The sequence below is a fragment of the Poecilia reticulata genome, chromosome 9, assembly GCF_904066995.2.
Source record: "Poecilia reticulata chromosome 9, P_reticulata-male-v2, whole genome shotgun sequence".
Lineage (NCBI taxonomy): Eukaryota > Metazoa > Chordata > Actinopteri > Cyprinodontiformes > Poeciliidae > Poecilia > Poecilia reticulata.
In genome coordinates, this window is record NC_088838.1 from 33,985,728 (window position 1) to 34,007,327 (window position 21,600).

The following is a 21,600-nucleotide window of genomic DNA, read 5'->3' on the forward strand; positions in this document are numbered from 1 at the left end:
AGATGGGAAATAGTTTTCCTTCCACTTTAAAACCAGGTTACTTTGTTTATGTCATCAGACAGGAAGCAGTAAAGTTTGGGCCTCTAATGGATCAACATTCAAACCAATCAATCATTTTTCATCAATCCCAGACGAACTCGTATTCACAGGATCCGTTCTGTGACGGAAAATGATGAACTTCCCAAACTTTTCCGAGATTGGAGTTTGCTGAATGAGGAACGTTGCTGAGTATTTTTAACTCCATGTTTGCCGAGTGTCAGGAAGTCGAGCAGCAGAAGTTCAGATTCTGAAGATGTCTGACGTTTGGTTTCATTTCACCGATTAAAGTTTCTCTGGAATCCGACTGAAGCAGAATTTCCCTCCACAGCAGGGGTGTCCAAAGTGTGGCTCAGGGGCCGAATGTGGCCGCTGGACTGATTTTATGTGGCCTGCCAGATCACATGGAGACTTTCAGTTTTTAATTTAAGCAAAATTGTTTCAATCAAGTTCAAATGTTTGACACAACGGAAAGTTTTCATCTTTTAATTTCATCGTAGATAGAAACACACCAGGCTGTAAATGTTATAAATACTTTTCTGGTTTTATTTTAGTCTTTTATTAAAGTGAAACGTGATTTTTAAAAAATATAAAAGCTTGATCTTCAGATAGAAACATGGTAATCCGTTTTCTGTTGGATTACCATTATTTTCTCCGTCTTCATCATCATTTTCAGTTCAAATCATAATTTCTCTCCATGCGGTCGCCGGGGAGACGGAAAACAGAGAAGAAAAGGGAGGAAAGCAGAGCAGGAGCAGAATTAGGTGTTTTCATCCATTGATTAATGGCTTTCTAAAGCAAAGCACATCGAAAGGCGCCGGCCGATCAATAAATTAACTGCCCAAATTCATCATTTTCTACAACAAAAGCTAATTATTTAGACGGCTGCAGGAAAGACAGGAAAAAACAACGTATTTTTAACAAGAGTTTATTTAGCAGAGCTTCGTATTCCTGTGTGTGAGGAGACTGCAGATTCAACAGCAGCCATGAGGAAATGCAACGTTAGTGAAGAAGAAACGGTTTCCAACCAGGATCAGTGATTAAAGCGACGCAGAAACAAAAAGGTGAACATCAGAAACACCTGCAGATTTATCACAATAAAAACTGAATTAATAATTAGAGCTTTCCTCACCTTACAGCCTTACACACTGACCTCCCATTTAAAGATGTTTCCACATCATAAAACATGGAAGAACCTGCAGAAACTCAACTTCCACCAATATTCTTCTCCATAGAGTGCCCATATTTTAATTCAAACACTTATGTCCATATATATAAGACATATTCTAAAAATATTCATTTGGATAACTGAGTTAAAGCCTCATGTACAGAAACTGCTCCATCTTTATTTAAAAAGCCCAACAACAGACTAAAGAGCTGCACAGCAAGTGAAACAAAATAAAAATTAAACAGAATCTGAAATCCTTCCTAAGGCTCTGGAACAGGTTTGCAAAGCTGCGTCTTCTTCACCATGTTTGTATGAAACCAGGCATTACCAACCGTCAGCACGGTGGTGGTGGGGTGATGATGTGGGACGATTCAGCAGTCAGAGGACCCGGTCACATGAAGTCCACCATGAACTCCTCTGGGTCCGTCTGGCAGCTGGAGCTTCGTCCAAACTGGGATCACTGCAGCATATGGCAAGCTGAGTTAACATAAAATCAGTTTCATCTGAAGATTAGTTTGGAGAGGCATCTACGTTGATCCTCAATGGCAATTCAAAATATCTGCATTTACATTCTGTTCATCATCTGTAATTATGATTAAAGATATCTGAAGTGTAATTATGAGTCAAAACTACATTTTTAGATTTTAAGAATAGATTTTTTTCTGCTCCACTGAGCTGTCCAACAGTTTCCTGCACAAAATAGTCAGAAAATGTCAGCATAGAGAAAGAGCTCAGCAATGTGGGACATAGAGAAAAATGTAAACTTTGTGAACTTGAAGACAAGTTGCACTTTTAAATGACTTAGAAGAACAAAAACTGCAACTGGCAACAGATTAAAGAGCTGAAAAAATGGAGCATTTCCAGAATCATTTTGCATTTTTTCATTAAAATTTCCAAATGCTTCATAAATCTGGGATGTTTTGACTAGACAGAATAATTATGTAAGGAAACTTTAACAGAAAGGCAGTTCAGATTTTTTATTCAACATCTCTAATTCATTTGGAAAGTTAGAAATACAATTCCAGATATCTCGTAGTTAGTTTTGCTGAGTCGTTATTTGCTTTTAAATTGTCCAAAATTGAACTTAAACTAGTTGAGTTTTATAACTAGTTTAAAACTCACATATAAAAATACATTTAGGATATTTTTAATTATGACTTCAGTCTTGTTCTCTCACTTTTTGTCAGAACAAAACTGACAAATCTTAAATTAACTTTTAAATGAGACAATTTAATTGTTGTTGTCTGAAATATACATATCAGAAAGTCAACTTTTTGTAGATATCTTGCTATAAAGATACATGCAATATATCATATAGTAATGAAATATTTACAAATTAAAGATAAATATGTAGTAATTTATGTTAGTCTGAATGCAATTAGAGGAAAACTACTTAACTAATAGTCACGAATCAATTTCAGATATGTGGAATGAAGAGTGGGGAAGATTATTTTATGTCAAAATGGCCTGCCATAGAACTGCAGCTCTACCTCAGGAGTTAACAGTGGTTGAAATGGTCCAGTCAAAGTCCAAAGTGCAATTTTAAAAACAAAACCATGCAGAATGTGTTTATATTCAAATATCATGGTGAAAATAAATGTTCTGCCTTTTGTCCAAGCAGCCAGCAGGAATGCAGAGGGAGTCGGGAAATTTGAAGGAGTCGGGAAGTTTGAGGGCGTCGGGATGTTTTAGGGAGTCGGGATGTTTGAGGGAGACGGGAAGTTTGAGGGAGTCGGGATGTTTTAGGGCGTCGGGAAGTTTGAGGGAGTCGGGAAGTTTGAGGGCGTCGGGATGTTTGAGGGCGTCGGGATGTTTTAGGGAGTCGGGAAGTTTGAGGGCGTCGGGATGTTTGAGGGCGTCGGGATGTTTGAGGGCGTCGGGATGTTTTAGGGCGTCGGGAAGTTTGAGGGCGTCGGGATGTTTTAGGGCGTCGGGAAGTTTGAGGGAGTCGGGATGTTTTAGGGCGTCGGGAAGTTTGAGGGCGTCGGGATGTTTTAGGGCGTCGGGATGTTTTAGGGCGTCGGGATGTTTTAGGGCGTCGGGATGTTTGAGGGAGTCGGGATGTTTGAGGGAGTCGGGAAGTTTGAGGGAGTCGGGATGTTTGAGGGAGTCGGGATGTTTGAGGGAGTCGGGATGTTTGAGGGAGTCGGGATGTTTGAGGGAGTCGGGATGTTTGAGGGAGTCGGGAAGTTTGAGGGAGTCGGGATGTTTGAGGGAGTCGGGAAGTTTGAGGGAGTCGGGATGTTTGAGGGAGTCGGGAAGTTTGAGGGAGTCGGGATGTTTGAGGGAGTCGGGAAGTTTGAGGGAGTCGGGATGTTTTAGGGCGTCGGGAAGTTTGAGGGAGTCGGGAAGTTTGAGGGCGTCGGGATGTTTTAGGGAGTCGGGAAGTTTGAGGGAGTCGGGATGTTTGAGGGCGTCGGGATGTTTTAGGGCGTCGGGAAGTTTGAGGGAGTCGGGATGTTTTAGGGCGTCGGGATGTTTGAGGGAGTCGGGATGTTTTAGGGCGTCGGGAAGTTTGAAGGAGTCGGGAAGTTTGAGGGCGTCGGGATGTTTTAGGGAGTCGGGAAGTTTGAGGGAGTCGGGATGTTTGAGGGAGTCGGGATGTTTGAGGGCGTCGGGATGTTTTAGGGCGTCGGGAAGTTTGAGGGCGTCGGGATGTTTTAGGGCGTCGGGAAGTTTGAGGGAGTCGGGATGTTTTAGGGCGTCGGGAAGTTTGAGGGCGTCGGGATGTTTTAGGGCGTCGGGATGTTTGAGGGAGTCGGGATGTTTGAGGGAGTCGGGAAGTTTGAGGGAGTCGGGATGTTTTAGGGCGTCGGGAAGTTTGAGGGAGTCGGGAAGTTTGAGGGCGTCGGGATGTTTTAGGGAGTCGGGAAGTTTGAGGGAGTCGGGATGTTTGAGGGAGTCGGGAAGTTTGAGGGAGTCGGGATGTTTGAGGGAGTCGGGATGTTTGAGGGAGTCGGGATGTTTGAGGGAGTCGGGATGTTTGAGGGAGTCGGGAAGTTTGAGGGAGTCGGGATGTTTGAGGGAGTCGGGATGTTTGAGGGCGTCGGGAAGTTTGAGGGCGTCGGGAAGTTTGAGGGAGTCGGGATGTTTTAGGGAGTCGGGAAGTTTGAGGGAGTCGGGAAGTTTGAGGGAGTCGGGATGTTTTAGGGAGTCGGGAAGTTTGAGGGAGTCGGGAAGTTTGAGGGAGTCGGGATGTTTGAGGGAGTCGGGATGTTTGAGGGAGTCGGGATGTTTGAGGGAGTCGGGATGTTTGAGGGAGTCGGGAAGTTTGAGGGAGTCGGGATGTTTGAGGGAGTCGGGATGTTTGAGGGCGTCGGGAAGTTTGAGGGCGTCGGGATGTTTTAGGGCGTCGGGAAGTTTGAGGGAGTCGGGAAGTTTGAGGGAGTCGGGAAGTTTGAGGGCGTCGGGACGTTTGAGGGAGTCGGGATGTTTTAGGGAGTCGGGAAGTTTGACCGTTTCATGACAATAAATCAGCGATGAGGTTTAAAAGCTCGGCTCATTCAAGCCTTATTGGCCTTATTGGTTTAAATCCGTGAGGGTTAGTTAGTGCACAAGTGACGGTAATTCAATTAAAACATTTGCACTTCATTTACACTCTGCAGCCAACACACACACACACACACACACACACACACACACACACACACACACACACACACACACACACACACACCTACACACACACACACACACACACACACACACACACACACACACACACACACACACGACCAGGCGCTGTAACCTTGGTATATACCAACACACAGGTTTAATCTGTGTCACATTCATTTACATAGCAGCATGTTGTTAAGGTCCTGCTTTGACATTCAATTAAAATGTTTACATTTCTGCTTAATTAATTTGGAGAAAGGTGGCAGGAAAAGACGAATGGACGGGCTTCTTTGACAGGAGGCCGATAACTCTCTGTGTGTGTGTGTGTGTGTGTGTGTGTGTGTGTGTTAAGGTCACGCCAGGCTGACTATTATAATTCATCTCTACAGACATGTATTCATCAGGGACTTATATTCTGTTTTTCAGCTTTATTTCCTGCAGCTGAAGCCGAGCCGTTTTAAAGGCTGCTGAAGCTGGACTGCGCTCGGCTGCTCCCGCCTCATTATTCTTCCCTTTAATGTTAAAAAACAACCAGATGAATATTGATCATACGGGGAAAATGCATTTATTTGTCAGTCAGGAAGGAAAATTAAAAGTCGTTGAGCTGCAGGCTTGTTTTTCTGGTTTTGTATTTACATTTCATATTCAATAAGTCACTCGGTTTTACAGCAAACGGTTCTGAAGAGACGTTTTCATTCTGGTTTCTCTCTTTAAACACACATTTTTGTTTTTCACATAAACACTGTTTTATAAAAGGTAAAGGTATGAAACTGAGTTCAGACTATGAATAATTAGCTTTCTGAAGGTGCAGAATCGTGACTTCTAACCTGGAATAGGATTAACAACAGATCAGTGGAAGAAAATGCACCAAAGATTAAACCTGGAAGATCAAGTTGAGCAGCAGTGGATCAGGTTATTTATGGGATTTACTTACAAAGATGATAGTCAGAGAGTGACAGGAAATAATGATGCAGCATTTAAGACCTTCAGCTGGTTGTCTGAATAATTTCAATGTTTTTTTTACAAAGAAAATAAAACTAAGCTGAAAGAATAAGCAGAAGTACTTATACCAGCCAGTAGGGGGCGATTTAAGAAATAAAAACATTCTACACAAGGCTTTAGTCTCAAACAAAAAATATATTTTAACACTACTTGTCTTTATTTAAGAATATTTTAACTTTTCTCCATATAATTTAAGTTTTACTTGGAAAATATGTACAGAAAAATTAAAATAAACTGAATTTGAGGATGTTTATTGAGAGAGGGGAAAGAAGTAATGGATTCTGCTCATCATTCCTTTTCTGCGCCCGGTTCAACCAGCTGGTTGGTCCGTCTGATCCAGGAACGTTTCAAAATGTCTCAGATTTTAGGCACAAATGTTCTCCTCTTTTCTTCCATCTATAATGACCCTAACACGCATCGCTGCTTTGAGCGAGTCTGGAAACGGTGACATCATTTACGTAAATACGACGTTCCAAATTTTGATATTTTTGTGTGAATTTAAACAGTTCTGTAATATTTAGCCTTTAACTGTCTGAGTGCTGCCCCCTTCTGGTCAGACTGCAGATGGATTTTCCTATTACAACAGTACAGCTTAGTACAGCTGCGTCACATAACTCAGATACGCCCCCTGGTGGCGAGTCAGGAGTTGGACTGGTGAGTGTTGATCGACAGCATCATCAGCTTTGCTCATGTGTGATTCACATGTTACTGACTGCAGCACATTTCCAACTTTTCTCCACAAAAGTCTCCAAGCGGGAAAAAAGTTGCTGGATTTGATGGGAGTTGCTGAAAAAAGTCCAGAAGGTCTGAGACGTTAATAAGTTGGCAACAGAGATTCTCTGGTACCGACCACAACCTCCTGACCTCAACCCCACACTTGGAAACGCCCTCTGCATTTTGGCTCCACCCATTTTTGTAGGATTTGTTTTAATTTGTCAGGCGGCGTGGCTACGGCTTCATAGAGGGAGTTAATTTCACTTTAAAAGCGACTATAAGGAAAATAACCCTGTCATGTGGCGGTGACTCAATATGGCCTTCCTAGAGTTTGAGTCCAGGTTCCCTGCCACGTCAAGGAGCCCAATAAGCAAGGCACCTAACTCCAAGATGCCTTAAAATCTGTCATAGTTTGAGTCTGTGGTTTTACTCGTTGTTAACATTGGATCGGTTATATTTAAAGGTTATATTCTGCTGTAATTAAAGCTTCCTGCATGTGGCCAATAAATATGATGGGTGCTTTGATGGCAAAACTGTTGAAACAGTTGGTCAACTGCAGAAAAATGTTCATATTTTTTATGCTTTCCAGCCAATAACATAAAGTAGATGGAAACGTGGAAAATAAATATGAATAAGTGTTTAATCTCTGTCATGAAGAATAGAAAATAAACTGGTTGCTACATGTAATTGTTAGAAGTCAGATATAATTCTGACTTATCTATGTTATAATGATCTATGTCCTTTTCATGGGCGGTTCTCTGATCCGGGCTCGGCCCACCGGGGGGCGTGGTCTGCTGATGTAGCCGGTCTGGATCGCAGCCTCCCGGCCCGCCGTGATCCTCCTTCCTCTCCCCCGCCTCGTCGTCACTTCCAGCCGGGCCGCTGACGGCGCTCAGTCCGGCTCTGAAACCATGGAGCTCCGGTCGATCTTCCCCGCGCTGCTCTGCCTCTCTGCCGCCGCGCTGCACTCGGTGAACGGCGCCTTTTCACGAAGAGGACCGAAGGTCACCGAGAAGGTGGGTGACACATTTACCGCATCTGTTTTACCGCACAGCCGCCTCCCCGCACAGCAGCGGGATCTCCGCGCGTGGAGAAGAGCCGCGCACCGTGCAGGTGTGTGCGTCGAAGCACGCGCACCACGTACTCGCGCACATACAGGTGAAGCGAAGGTCCCGCATCAGCAGAAAGAAGCAAACCGTTATTTTATTTCTCCGCCGTGGATCTGCAGATTCTTCCAGAACATCTGGGCCAGCCCACGCATAGACACGCACACTCACAGCTGTACACGTGTCCACTCAGATTATGCTTAATGCGCAGTGCGTCTGCCTGCAGCGTATCCACACACACACACACACACACACACACACACACACACACACACACACACACACACACACACACACACACACACACACACACACGTTTATATTACCTAATGGGGAGCATTGAGATACGCATGTTTAATGGGACCCACCATTTCTGAAAGGCTTAAAATCAATTCTAATTACTAAATCTATTTAAAAATCTAATAAAAATAACTGAGTTGAAATTTTGGAAACAGTCCTATTGAGTTTTTGACCTGACTGTTTGCAACCTCCCAGGACACACACACACAGAAACACACTGCTCGTTTCTGACCTTCATAAAAACAGAACTAAAACTGGCCTGAAGTCACTGGAGGAATGAACGGTTCACTGGACTGATTCAGTTTGTGTAAAGAAGCAAACAGAATGTTATAAAAGCAGCCAGGGCCAGATATAGCCGGGAAGCTAGAGCCGTTTTAATTTCTGGATGCATGTAGAGTACAGTTAATTAATCAGAGGTATAATAATGATTCCTATGGTTTGTGCATGTTAAAAAGGAAAGAACATTTCTAAAAATGTCGTCAGCTATATGAAAAATGACCCGAGTAACTCCTCCCTGCAGAGCGCTTCTTCACTACCTGCTTTTAAAAGTCATCTAAAAGAACAAAAACAAATGGCGGGACTTTTAAATATACATTTTTATCGACTAATTACATAGATTTTAACATGTTAAAAGTTTTAATGCAAATAATCACTTTTTTTGTTTGTTTTTTTATTAACGTATAGAGGGTCTTGTGCAGGAACCTTTGCATTCACATGTTTCTGGTACACCAGTAAATTTGACGCACAGATATAGAAGACAAAACCGCTTCTCTCGGCTCACTGGGGGTTAATTTCTGCTTCAAATCCATCTGATTGGTCGTTGGAAAAGACTTTTGTTTTGTCCAGTCTCCTTTTGGTTGTGCTAAAAGGAAATAGCCTATCAGCAAAACTATTCAAACCGTAAATAGCATCTCAATGCTAACCATGTAGCAGCAGCACAGACGCTAATGCTAATAACAAAATGCTACTCTAATGAGTAGAACAGCACTTTGCACCAATGTTTGTATTGTCTTTCTAACCAATAATTTATCAGCAAAAAGGAGTTTTGAAGTGAGAATGTTTTTTTTATTTTGTTGATATGTTTTTGATTAATTGTGATTAATTAATTACACACCCTACAATTAATTCAATTAAAGATTTTAATTGAGTCCCACCACTATTTAAAACCATGTGGTGTGGATGGACTTTTGTTTTTCGTCATTTTCAGTTACTGGTTTTTTGGTTTTCGGCTAAAAAAAAAAAAAAAAATCCAACAAAATTTCTCTATAACTTCTAATATAAATAAGTTTTATATAATATTGTATTATGGAAACTTGTGTGCTGTAGTTAGTTTATGTGAGCCACTTGTTTCTTGATTTATAAAGATCATAAATCTGCCTCACTTAAAAATAAAAACAGAACATTTTGGATTATCAATTAAGGTTCCAATAATCTGAATTATCTGGGGTGGCAATAATCATAAAGGAGGTTTTATTAACTGGAATATTTTCTTTAAGTGGGATTTTTTTTCCTATCCTGAATTAATATCTGGAATAGTCCTAATTTAAAAACAGCTGAGGTTAAAAGCATTACTTAAATGGGGTAGTGTGGAGTAGTTCTAAAAAGTTAGCATGTTATCCCCTCAGGAGAAAGTTTATAGAAACATGAAGCCATTTGAAAAACTAAAAGATTTTTGAATGAATGCTTTTAAATATTTTTACTTTTGTTTATTTCTCAGATATATGAGTTTTAATAAGATCCTGTGTTTTCTGCGTCCAGGTGTTTTTTGACATCACAGTGGGAGGTCACGAGGTGGGACGCATCGTCATTGGTCTGTTTGGAGAGGTCGTCCCTCTTACTGTTAGCAACTTCGTCGCCCTGGCAACAGGAGAGGTACAGTACAACAGCACGATAAAACATTTTAAAAAGGAATGAAAAGTTTCAATCCAGACTAAAATTAATCTGCATTTTTTGTTTGTTTTGTATTTTTGCAGAATAAATCTGTTTCAGATTGAAACTCCAGTTTCCTTCAAACAAACTTGTTGGTTTTGGAGTAAAAACTCTTATTGCATCCAGTTCTGCTCTGCTGTCCTAAATTTTATAAAATACTCGGCAATATTAGCTATTTTTCTGCTTTTACCCACTTTGATCTTAGGGTTATTTCTTGCAGATGTTATCAGTGATAAGATAATTTTTTTTCAGGCTTGTGGGAGCAGAGGAGCTTTCACAGCTAACAGTTTCATCTGTGTCTCTGTAGAAAGGTTACGGCTACAAGGGGACAAAGTTTCACAGAGTCATCAAGGATTTTATGATCCAGGGAGGAGACTTCACAGCTGGAGACGGAACCGGAGGTGGGAACGAAACCCAAACTGACCGTTTTAATTTACAAAAAAAACCGCAAAAGTCAAACAAATCAATCTGATTTCAGCAGAATTTACCGGCTCTATAAATGTTACACTATAAGAACACACAGTTGGATCTTAAGTTCTCATTGTTTGTGTTAAATTAGCTTTTAACTCTGCACTTATCTGCACTGACAAGTTTTAAAACTCATCAAGCTCTACTTTTCATGTCGCAGGTCACAGCATCTATGGGACAACATTTGCAGACGAAAACTTTAAACTGAAGCATATAGGAGCCAGCTGGGTGAGAACCTGAACCCGGAAAATAGTTCTGGACCAGGAAGTTTGTTTTTCACTGACCTAGCTTTAACAACTCTAATGTGTGTGTGTGTGTGTGTGTGTGTGTGTGTGTGTGTGTGTGTGTGTATCAGGTGAGCATGGCCAACGCTGGTCCAGACACCAACGGCTCTCAGTTCTTCATCCTGTCCACCAAAGCACCGTGGCTGGACGGGAAGCACGTGGTTTTCGGCAAAGTTCTGGACGGGATGGTGGGTTGAAGCCTGGAGCGCCGCTCTATGTGTCTGTTATCAGTAGAACCAGCGACCCGATGTACTGACTGGTTCCTGTACCAAACCTTTTTTATGTCTCAGAGTTCAGCTACAATTATAAAACTAAAGGCCTTAAAAAGACAGTAATCTGTCAGATTAACACGGATTTGTTTTGGGCCCAAACTGCAATTAATTAATTCTACAAATTTGTTTCATAAACTTTAGATTTTTAATCAGGTTAACAATATTATCGACATCATTTTATTGTTAATAGAAAATGTTAAATAAAACATGAAGTATTCATCTTTTTTAGAACCAAACTTTTATAATAAGCATGTTATAACATGTTTGTTCAGAAACTTTTACTGCAAAACCAACTTTTATTGCTGCTTTTATTTAATTTATTTAATGCTGCTAAATATAGTATTCAAAATAAACTGATGCAAATTCTGTTATTATGACTAAGAACAAATTTGTTCAACCAAGTCTAAAAGAATTTGAAAACTAGATTCCTTTATTTGAACACAGCAAATGTGCAAAAATGTTTTTAAATTCTGGATCTACAATGATTAACATCCCTTTAGTAGCTTGTTTTTTTTTCTTGGCCCATGAATATATTTGATTCAACGATTTTAGCCATCTGAAAGTTTGGACGGCCTTGGTCTGACCTGCATGTGCGTCTCTTGGCAGGCCGTCGTTCACACCATCGAGCTTCAGGACACCAACGACAGAAACCTGCCGCACACCGAGTGCGTCATCGTCAACAGCGGCCGGATCCCGGTCAAAGAGCCGTTCGTGGTGGAGGTGGAGGGCTGGTAAACGCCGTATCCTGGAGGACAAACACTGAATATCAATGTGAAACTCCATTTCAGTTGGTGCCAAATTAATTCTTTCCAATACATTTGCATAATTTAACAGAAATGCCAACGCATTGGACAGGATATACGTTTGGATTTTCTTAGAGAAACTCAGTTTTTAAATGCAAGCAAGCTAGCATAATAGACACATGACTGAAAAGCTAACTAAATCCAGCTAATGTTAGCATGTTTACATGATCCAAAGGTATGCTAGCCTGCTAGCTGTGGGCTAGATGTCAACACATGGAAAAGCAGCTAGCAAATTTAGAATCAGTGTTGTGCAGGTTTGGCTTTCACATTAACTAGTTTGAGGTTCAGTTGACACAAATTCACAAATTATTCATGCTAATTTATCAAATCATATCAAGGATGGATATTATAAAACAACTTTTTTAAAGTTGAGTTAAAACCATGTAAGGCATCATAATTCAGTTCCCAAATATTTCTGTTGCCAAAAACCAGAATAAAAAGAAACTAAAATTCAGATTGAAAAATGTAATATTTTGCATTACAGTTACACTGAAAGCACTACAGGCTGTTTTAATATTTAATCCCTTAACGTTTATATATTTAAAATAACATTTTAGCTGTTGAGCAGGTGTTAAATCAAATACTAATAGATTATGAACCACCAATACAAATTATTTATGATGCAAATCAGCGACATTAGGCATCATTGGGTTGAACAAATGATAATATTTTCTCATCAGGAATGATAGGACTCTTGGTATGTGTAGAAAATGCATCAACAGGCAATTCGGCTGCATTAAGCCCCAAAATGATTGAAAGTAAAGGGCATGAAAACATAAACTCCATTTGTGAAAGAGCCATTTTATGCACAACACTGGTTGGAACATGACAAACCATCTACACGTTATGCAGTTGAGTTATTAGTAAAAGAGCAAGCATGTTTCTATAAAAAATAGGGCTTATATTGATGCATGTTAATTACATTTTACTGATGCACCAGATTATTATACTTTATTATTCTCATATGTTCCCACAAGATATTTATTTCCAAAATCTGAACAGAAACAATCTAGAAACCTTTTGCATTGGACATAAGTTAAAATAAATTTTATTACTATGAGCACATATTCAACCACTGTCACCAGTTAGTTTTATTTAATACGTATTTATCAGGTTCTCTGTAGTTTATGTTGGCATGCGTGTATATTTAGTATCTGTGTAAACATAAAAGAGTCTATTTTAGTTTTTACAGAAGATCTTATTATAAATGCAGGGATGATGCTGTGAAATAATAAAACCCAGAGTTGTAGCTCTCTGTGCCAAATGGTTCAGCTCTATGAAACGCATCTTATGCATTTAATCTGAACATATGAGACGTTCAATGCCTGTTTTTAACTTTATGCCAAAAAACTCAGTAGCAAGTGTCAAGCGTTGTTGTAGCAAAACCATCTTCATTGCATTTTTAAAAAGATTATGCATCATATCATGTTTACTAAAACTACAGCACAAATTTGCATAAGTGAATATTAAATAATGTGGAATGAGTGATGATCATCTTAATGCCCTGTGAGTACTGATGTTTACTGTTGCATTATGTCAGTGACTGTGATCCTGTTGGATAAGTCGACTGTTATTTTTATCCAACTGTCTTTATTACCTGAAAGATTCGTTGTAGCATTAATGCAAAAATGTTTATCCTCATATTGAATCTTATGCAGAATGTCTCAGAAGAGCAAAGTGCCAACCACTGATGTTTTTCTACAATAAAACTGGATTATTCTAAAATGATTTATGTGTCACAGATTTTTATTTCTATTTTTAAATGTAGTTCACCTTTCAGTTACTTTATCCGTTATTGAGATGCTGCTGCTGTTTGTGTCTTTTTGGTACTTCCCATTCAAATATTTAGCTCAGAACTAAATAGTTAGCTTCTAGTAAATGAACTATTTAGTGATAAGATAAACATTTAATCTGTTGGACAAGAAAAGAGGAAAATAAACGATTATCTTCATCACTTCAGTCTCGCCAGCTGGAGTAGAGGTCTGTAATAGCCAGCTTTTATTTTGGTAGTCCACTTTTGATTACTGGCAACTGAATTTGCATACTACCTAAATATTTAGCCATGATGTAAATATTTAGCTTTTAGTTAAATGTTTATATTTAGTTGAAACTGTGATATGTATAAATTAATTAATAACTTGGTGAAAATATAACTTTGAAAGATGAACCACTATTTTTTATCTTGTTGCTGATTATTTAGTAATAATTTTGGCTAAATAACCAAAATTATTGCTGTTAATTTTTGATTGTGTAACTTTACACAATCAAAAATTGGATTTTTGATTAGGGCTTAATGCAGCCGAATTGCCTGTTGATGCATTTTCTACACACACAGTCCTATCATTCTGCATTCATATGGACGCAGAAGGAACAAAATGCAGACAAAACATGCCGTATTTTGCTACTATTCAGGTAAATGAAGACCGTTTTGGACAAAATTTGCTTTCATCTATACTCAGTTTCAAACATGCAATGAAAAATCAAAGCACTTTTTACATTCTGACTTCATCCTGACTAAACCAGACCCATTTGGGTCGGCCCAGTGTTTGCTGGGAAAGCGGCGCCGTTAAACGGTGTAATTATCGTCTGTAAAAGGTGAAGCTGCAGAGGCTGACAGCTGATCTCTCAGCGCTGACACCAAACCGCTGCTAATGAGAACTACAGCGGGTGATTTGTTTTCCCCTGTTCTACAACGCACACACGCACACAGAAACAAACGGATAAACGGATCCGAACGCAGACGCGGCAGGAAAACGGCTCCGAACACAAAGGTCAGAGCGGAGCAGAAATCTCTGGAGGAAGACAGGAAGTCAACAGAAAACAGTGAAATATATCACAGCTGTCTGATCAACGCAGCCCCCTGCGAAAAGCCACATCTTAACATGTTAACAACAACAAAAACAGCTAAAGGTGAGCTGGGAGTCCAGCGTAAAGCATCCAAACAAACGTTAGCGGCTTGCTACATTCATTTTTACTGAAGGCCAACTTATTTACCCAGCGGCTGTCAGCTGCATGAGCTGCAAGCAAGTAAAATCAAAACCGGATTAGAAAATGAGTCAGAACAAATCACATATCCTCCATTTAGTGGTGTGAAACACAGAAGGTGACGTTAATATCTTTCGACAAAGTCTTTCCTCAGGTTTCTCCGGGTGCAAAGCCGGTTGGTTCCTCTGCGCTCCTGTTGTGGAAATTGTCCTGCATGTTTTGTGTTTCACTGAAGTGCTGAACCATGGACGCTGTTTCCAGTTTAATGCCAAGTTCCCCTTTTCCCAACAATAATCTCATTTTACATTCAAGAACTGACTGGTCAGTCGACACCAGACCTACGACGGCCAAGTAGATGCATGGTAAATATGGGAGTACATTTCTGCCAAAAAACTCAGAAACTTTTAGATTAATCTCAGAAATTTTGTAGAAAAAAAACTTTGAAATTTCTGTGATCCACAAGATGAAAATTTTTTTACTTTTTCAGATCAGAAAATTTCTATGATCCATGTTGTAAAATTCCTCTTTTGTCATTGGAAAAAGACTACGAGTCGTTACTCTCACTGGCCTCACATGTTTGTCCTGGTTGTGTTTACCCAGAATGCCCTGCTCTCTAGTCCGCTTCCTGCTTTTGGATTTACTGTCGTTACAAAATGTCACATCTTCTTCATCTCTTCCCATAAACTGAAATATTATCAAAATTGTTGTAAAATTTTGAACAAAAAATATAAAAAATCTACATATATTTTTGAAAAGGAGTTAAACTGAAGAAGCTGATAAAAAAAAAAACAGTGTTTACATTTTAAAGTGCAGGAATTCATTTACACCTTTTGTCTTTTGAGACGGAGCAATCCGGATTAAACTGAGATAATAAACTGAACACGGAGGTAGCGCCAAGACTTAAAACAATAACATGAGTTGTTGCAGCTCATTTTCAGCTTTGATAATCAGGTGATTGAATATTGTGCAGATAATATCAGGTTCTCAATTCAGAGGTGGCATAATTGAAAACCACTGATGTACAGTAACTTTCCTCTGGCTGAAACATCTCAGCTCGCTTGTTTTTTTTCCTGCTCTTTGTTTTTTCTTTATTTTTTATTTTTTTGCAGAGGACCACCAGGTGAGACGAACGGACAGACGGACAAACTAGCGCCTTCAGCGTGGGGAGAATATCGGAGAAAGCCCTCTCCGTTTGTCAGCCGACATAACAAGACTGTCTCAACTCGGAGATGGAGGGCAGAGAGGGTTTATGAGGACGACGGAGAGAGAAACAGAAAGCAACGGAGAGGAGGAGGAGGAGAGAGTGGTGGTAGGTTTTTAAATGGTCCAGAGGGATGAATGTCGAGGAGGAAGAGGTGGAGGAAGAGGAGAAGCTCCCACAGCGACTGCTAGTTGTTATATTGGGGATCCGTTAGTGGATCAATGAAAGAAGAGAGAATGAAAGAGGAAGAAGGAGGCAGAGTGGAAGGATGACAGGCCTCATTACCACCAAACCGCAGACAGTGATGCCTCTGTGTGTGTGTGTGTGTGTGTGTGTGTGTGTGCTTGCCCATTTTTAAATGCATAGTGTGTGTTTTCATATGTTCACAAAAACATGTTTACATGCAGGGTGCTTGAGCTTTTATGACTGTTTTCCATTGTAACTTTGAGTGTGTGTGTGTTTATGTGTGTGTGTGTGTGTGTGTGCGTGCATGCGTGTGTGTTCATGTGTGAGATCCCTGTGGGTCTCTGCGAGAGCAGCAGAGGATGATGGGACAGAGTTGTTTAAAGGTCAGCAGCAAACATCATCAGATTGAGAGCGCCGCTCAGAGAACGATCAGTTAACCGACACACAACCCCAAAGTGAAGCCGAGCGGCGCTGCAGCCGCGGCTCCAAGCTGCAGCCCAGGATTCAGATTCAGCTCAGATTAGGAATTACGACATATTTATACTCATTTTACAGAATTAGAAACACAAGAAAACTCCCAGACAGTAAAACCAGACAGGACAGCAGCAGATGGAGCATCATTTGCAGAACTAAAACTCTGTTGGTTAATGAAACTTTAAGGCGGAGGTGATATTATTTGTAATGTCACTGTGTGAAGTATCTTACTATTATGATATGATCTTAGAGAAATTAGACAAAAGCTGTAATTTTCTCATAACAGACATCAAAACAGCTTATTTGTTGCAAAGAACCAACAGATTGAAAATGAAACTGAAATTAAAACAATAAAAAATATCAACTTGAAATTAACTTGTAGAGGGAACTAACAAATTCAGATCAGTGATTCCTCAAAATCCGCTGATCCACTGTCACCTGATAATCCGGTAGAGTCGGAGCGTCTGGGAACCAGAACTTCATCATCTGCTCCACCTCCTGCTGCTCTTAGTCAAACCAACCTGTTCCCCTCCAGGCCTGTGGGGGCGCTGCACTAAGAACCACTGAAGGAAACGACAAGAAAACCTCTGAAGACACTGAGAGCAACTTCCTTCTTCACAAAATAGAAGTCAAAAATGGACTAGCGTCAGATTTCTCTTACGTCTTTGGTTAAAGACCACGAGTCCTTTCTCCTGCTAGTGCTAGGCTAATGCATTTGTTTTGGTTGGATTTACCCAGAATACCCTGCACTATAGCCCACTTCCTGCTTCAGTCCGCTTGACGTTCACATGTGCATTCAAAGTTGAAGTTCACGTCAATCGAACCCAAACCGAGGTTCGTTCGATCACACCTCACCAAAGAAACTAGTGTCTAAACAAACGGACTGCAGTTAGATTGACCAAAGACCTGAAGAAGGGTTTTTAAATGGACTGAACTGAACTTAAATGGCACCTTTCCAATCATTTTGACCACTCAAAGCACTTTACACTGGAGTCACATTCACCCATGGATCGGTAGGCAGGTTGGGGGGTTACACATCAACATAAGAAACTCCAGAACTCACTGGAGTTTGGTATAAAGCCAGATGAAATCAGATCAAAAGCCAAGAGGATGATGAGACATTTTAAATCAAGTACTAGAGCTCAGGAGAAGCAAAACCACAACACAAGCTGCTTCAGGAAGATGAGACAAGATGGAATTCGACCTATTTTATGTTTCAACGTCTCCATGAAGAAAGTGAACCAACAGCAGCAGACATAGCATCTCTTGTCGCTGATATTCCTTCCAATTATTTTGACTGACAAACCAACCAGGTCAGGTCTGAACGTTTAGTTAACAATATTCACCCCACTCAGCAACTTTCCTGCTATATTTAGCAACATTTCAGACAAAAAAAAAAAAAAAATCAGCCAAAATCAAAATCAGCAGCTCAGGCTTTTTAATGATCGGTAACCAGGTATCGGCCAGAAAACTGCAATCGGTGCAGCCCTACACACATATTCATGACATTCTTTGATTAAATTAATTGCTTTTAACTTAACTCCAATAGCTAAAAATGTAATTTATACCAGGTGAGTCTTTCTTCCTTGGAAAGTGGACCGGTACCGGTACTGGACAGAGTCTGAGCCTTCAAATGATTTTAAGACACGTTTCCCATGTAAATGACTTTATTAGTATTTTTTTGTTTCCTCATCTAACTTAGAGGTATTTGTTGTTTTGCGGCCGATGCTTTTATTTTGAAAGGGCTTTAAAGGGCAAGGTTGCTAAGTGACTGACACAACACTGCAGACAATAACTGACAATTAACTGCTTGGACGTCATGCAGAGAGTCGGGTCACAGTGAGAAGGAGATAATTAAGGAATAGTCAAATTAAGTTAGCGCTGGATCGATGAGGGAACAAGATGAGTGGATTGTATGTGATGTTTATGTTTTGCCATCAGATGGTGTTAATATTTGGTTAACAGTTGAAACACGTTTTGTTTTATTTTAAAATACAGGAATGTTAAGAGTTAAATGAATACATGTAAACATAATTATAGCACATAATTAATTCATAGGTTAAGGTGAAAGGTCAGAACCACGTAGTGTTACTAATGGTAGTTTATTTGTTCATGGCTGTTCAATAAAGAAACATGGACCATCAGTGTGAGAGACCATCCTTTCAACCGGGACGCTACATCCCATAACTTAGACGTTGATGTAAAAATAATGTTTGTTTAGCCACAAAGTGATTGTAACCAGCAGCAAACAACAAATCCCAACTGCAGCTCAGAGCAGCTAATCCATGTAGCAGCCATGTAGCCTGACGTGGAAACATTTTACTAGACGATGTCAGACATTGACAAGTTTTAATTATCAAACGTTATCAAACTCGGCGTTTTGAAGCCAAAAATACTAAAGAAATATACAGAACCACCATGAGAATCAACTCATTTACAGTTTAAACTCAGTTTCTCACAAACACGCTAGCATAAATGTTTGGCTGTTGAACTGGACCGGTCCAGGTCGCTATCAAGCTAATTTCCTATTAGCAGCTTTACTAATCTATACATTACCAAGGCTTATCAAATCAAACCTTTATCTTGGCTTTTTTCTATTCTTCCTCTTTCTTTTCTCCCTCCCTGAAGGATAAGTCCTTTTAGAGACATTGTTTTGCTAACTTAACTTCTGACAGGAGTTTTGGACGTTTGGATCCTCATTGCAGCTCATGGTACCGGCGAAGCTGCAGTACCTACCGCGGCCACCAGGGCAGGAGCAATTGCATTTTTTTATGTGTATAGGCTACATAAATAATGATTTCTACATACATTATCAAATAGATATTATTGTCAAAACAAATCATTTCATAGTGAAATTGTGTGTTTTTGATATTATAATGACATAGAAATTCTTCCAAGTCCTCCAGCCGGAAGCTGCACCTGTCCTAGCCCCTCCGAAAACCCGACCTACCTGTCCGCCCTCCTCCGCCACCAACTCAGTCCGCCGATCCCGGTGCCTCTTATTCCCCCTTCAAGATCTGAATCCATTCCTACAAGTAAGATCAAACATCTCCGTTAAACACTTCAAATTCCCACTGAACTTGAACTCACCGTTTTTTTTTGTTTGTCCACACACCAGGATCCCTGAGACCCAGCCAGGCAGTTCTCCGCTCCTGAACCTCTTTTTATTGTCTGTTTTTTTTCTTTCAATAAATTTAAGAAACCTTTTTTTCCTGCACCTCGGAGTGTTTTCTGCATGTGGGTTTGAAAATTGAATGAAATCATGACAGCAGATGATTCTTCAGCTGTGAGGAATCTCTGAATCTCCTCTCACAGCAATATCAGCTGTAAGGTTTTTCACCAGTGTGGATTAATTGAGGACTCTTCAGATGTGAGGAATCTCTATAACTCCCTCCAGGCAGGCAGAAAACGGACACAAGGCGTTCTTCGATAGTTACTGGCATTTAATAACTATGCCGTGAGAACTGTACAAAAACATAAAATACAGTTTTGTAGAAAGAAAGACGTTCACATAAATAGACAGGCAGCTACTACACATTTACAATAAAGTGGCTTGACTTACAAAAACAGACTCATGTCATCTTTAAAAACACGTGGCTAACAAACTCGACAAATTCTTAAAATAAACATTCTGTTTAATAACCAAACTAAAATACAAAAATACGTACCTCATTTGCTGCTTCAACCTGAAAGGGTTAATACCGAAACTCACCAGGTGGTGGTAAAATGACTGAAGACTTCATGGTCAGGATGTGATTCGGCGAAAGAGGTTGTGGAGAGAGGCGGCTGTAAGGCTTTTCACCTTCGCAGATGACTCTTAAAACTGCCCTTGTGAATGAAAGTCTTCCCACACTGGTCACAGGAATGGCGCTTCTCTCCAGTGTGAATGTGTTGATGGATTTTCAGATATTTCTTCTGTCTGAAATATTGTCACAACTGTTTGTTCTGCAGGCTCTGTGTTACTCCTCTCGAGTTAAATCAAAGCTTAACGAAGTTCTTGGTTTTCAACAGCCATTTATTGTGGACACGTCTTTCAAAGTCCCCAAAAAATGGTCTTCTAATCTAGGCATAATCACAAAAGTACATTTTAATAAAATGGTAAATGACTGAACTTATACAGCACTTTTCCAGTCATTTTGACCACTCACAGCACTTCACACTAGAGTCACAGCCACCCATTCGCACACAAACACTCACATTTATACATCAGTAGGGGCCAAGTGTCTTGCCCAGAGGTACATCAACATGGACCAGGAGGAAGCTGGAATTGAACCAACAACCACAAAACAAACACTTTACCCACAGAGCCACAGTCGGCCCATAGTCACCAGCAGTACACAACAGGACACTAAAAGAATATGTGTTAAAAAGAACACAAAAAATGTATTAAATTAAAAGCATATTTTGTGTTAATTTTACACATTGTGTGTTAAAATGAATATAACAATATGACACGCAGTATGTGTTGAATATTTATTTGAATATTTCAACACATAATTCTGCTAGTTTGTGTTTGTCAGGTACACAAACATGAATCTGATGGTAATTCATCTCAATGACAACTAGTGTGAAATAATTTTTTATTTTTAAACATTTCCTTTTAATTTATTTTTAAACTGTGGTTGTTAATTTAGTATTGTGATGAGATTGAATAATTTTTAAAATGATGCAGAGGTATTATTTGGGGGGAGTAAATCAACACATAATGATTGATTATCACTTTTCATTAAATTATTACTATTCTTACATAATTTTAATACATGGTTGTTTATTGTTTGCTAAGAAAATATGCCAATCAGCCATTTTTTATATTTACAAAAAATAACAATTATTACATATATTAATTAGAAAATATTTGAGCAAAGAAAGTCGATCAAATCAACCATCACAGAACAACCTCAAGTCAGCACAAGTGGCCACCAGATGAAGGATTACGTTTGGATTTTGTTCCCCTGCACGGAATAAGCAACACATGCAGGAGGCAAATGGAGATCTTATGAAATGTTTTAAATTTCTTTAAACACAATTATATAGTCTAGAATTTGGGGACTCAATGG

General features: G+C 39.8%; 1 protein-coding gene across 1 annotated transcript; it reads left to right on the plus strand.

The window, feature by feature from the left end:
- Window positions 1–7,316: 7,316 nt before the first annotated feature.
- Window positions 7,317–13,425, plus strand: ppic (peptidylprolyl isomerase C). Its single transcript, XM_008419498.3, has 6 exons — window positions 7,317–7,551; window positions 9,700–9,813; window positions 10,178–10,271; window positions 10,499–10,566; window positions 10,694–10,810; window positions 11,501–13,425. Exons 1-6 carry the CDS (start codon window positions 7,447–7,449, stop codon window positions 11,627–11,629), a joined length of 627 nt encoding a protein of 208 aa, XP_008417720.1. The 5' UTR covers window positions 7,317–7,446; the 3' UTR covers window positions 11,630–13,425.
- Window positions 13,426–21,600: the final 8,175 nt, after the last annotated feature.

Coding starts and splice junctions, on each gene's coding strand:
- ppic (XM_008419498.3), top strand. CDS start 7,447: ATGGAGCTCCGGTCGATCTTCCCCGCGCTGCTCTGCCTCTCTGCCGCC. Junction 10,272..10,498: donor AGCTGGAGACGGAACCGGAG/GTGGGAACGAAA, acceptor TTCATGTCGCAG/GTCACAGCATCTATGGGACA. Junction 10,567..10,693: donor AGCATATAGGAGCCAGCTGG/GTGAGAACCTGA, acceptor TGTGTGTATCAG/GTGAGCATGGCCAACGCTGG.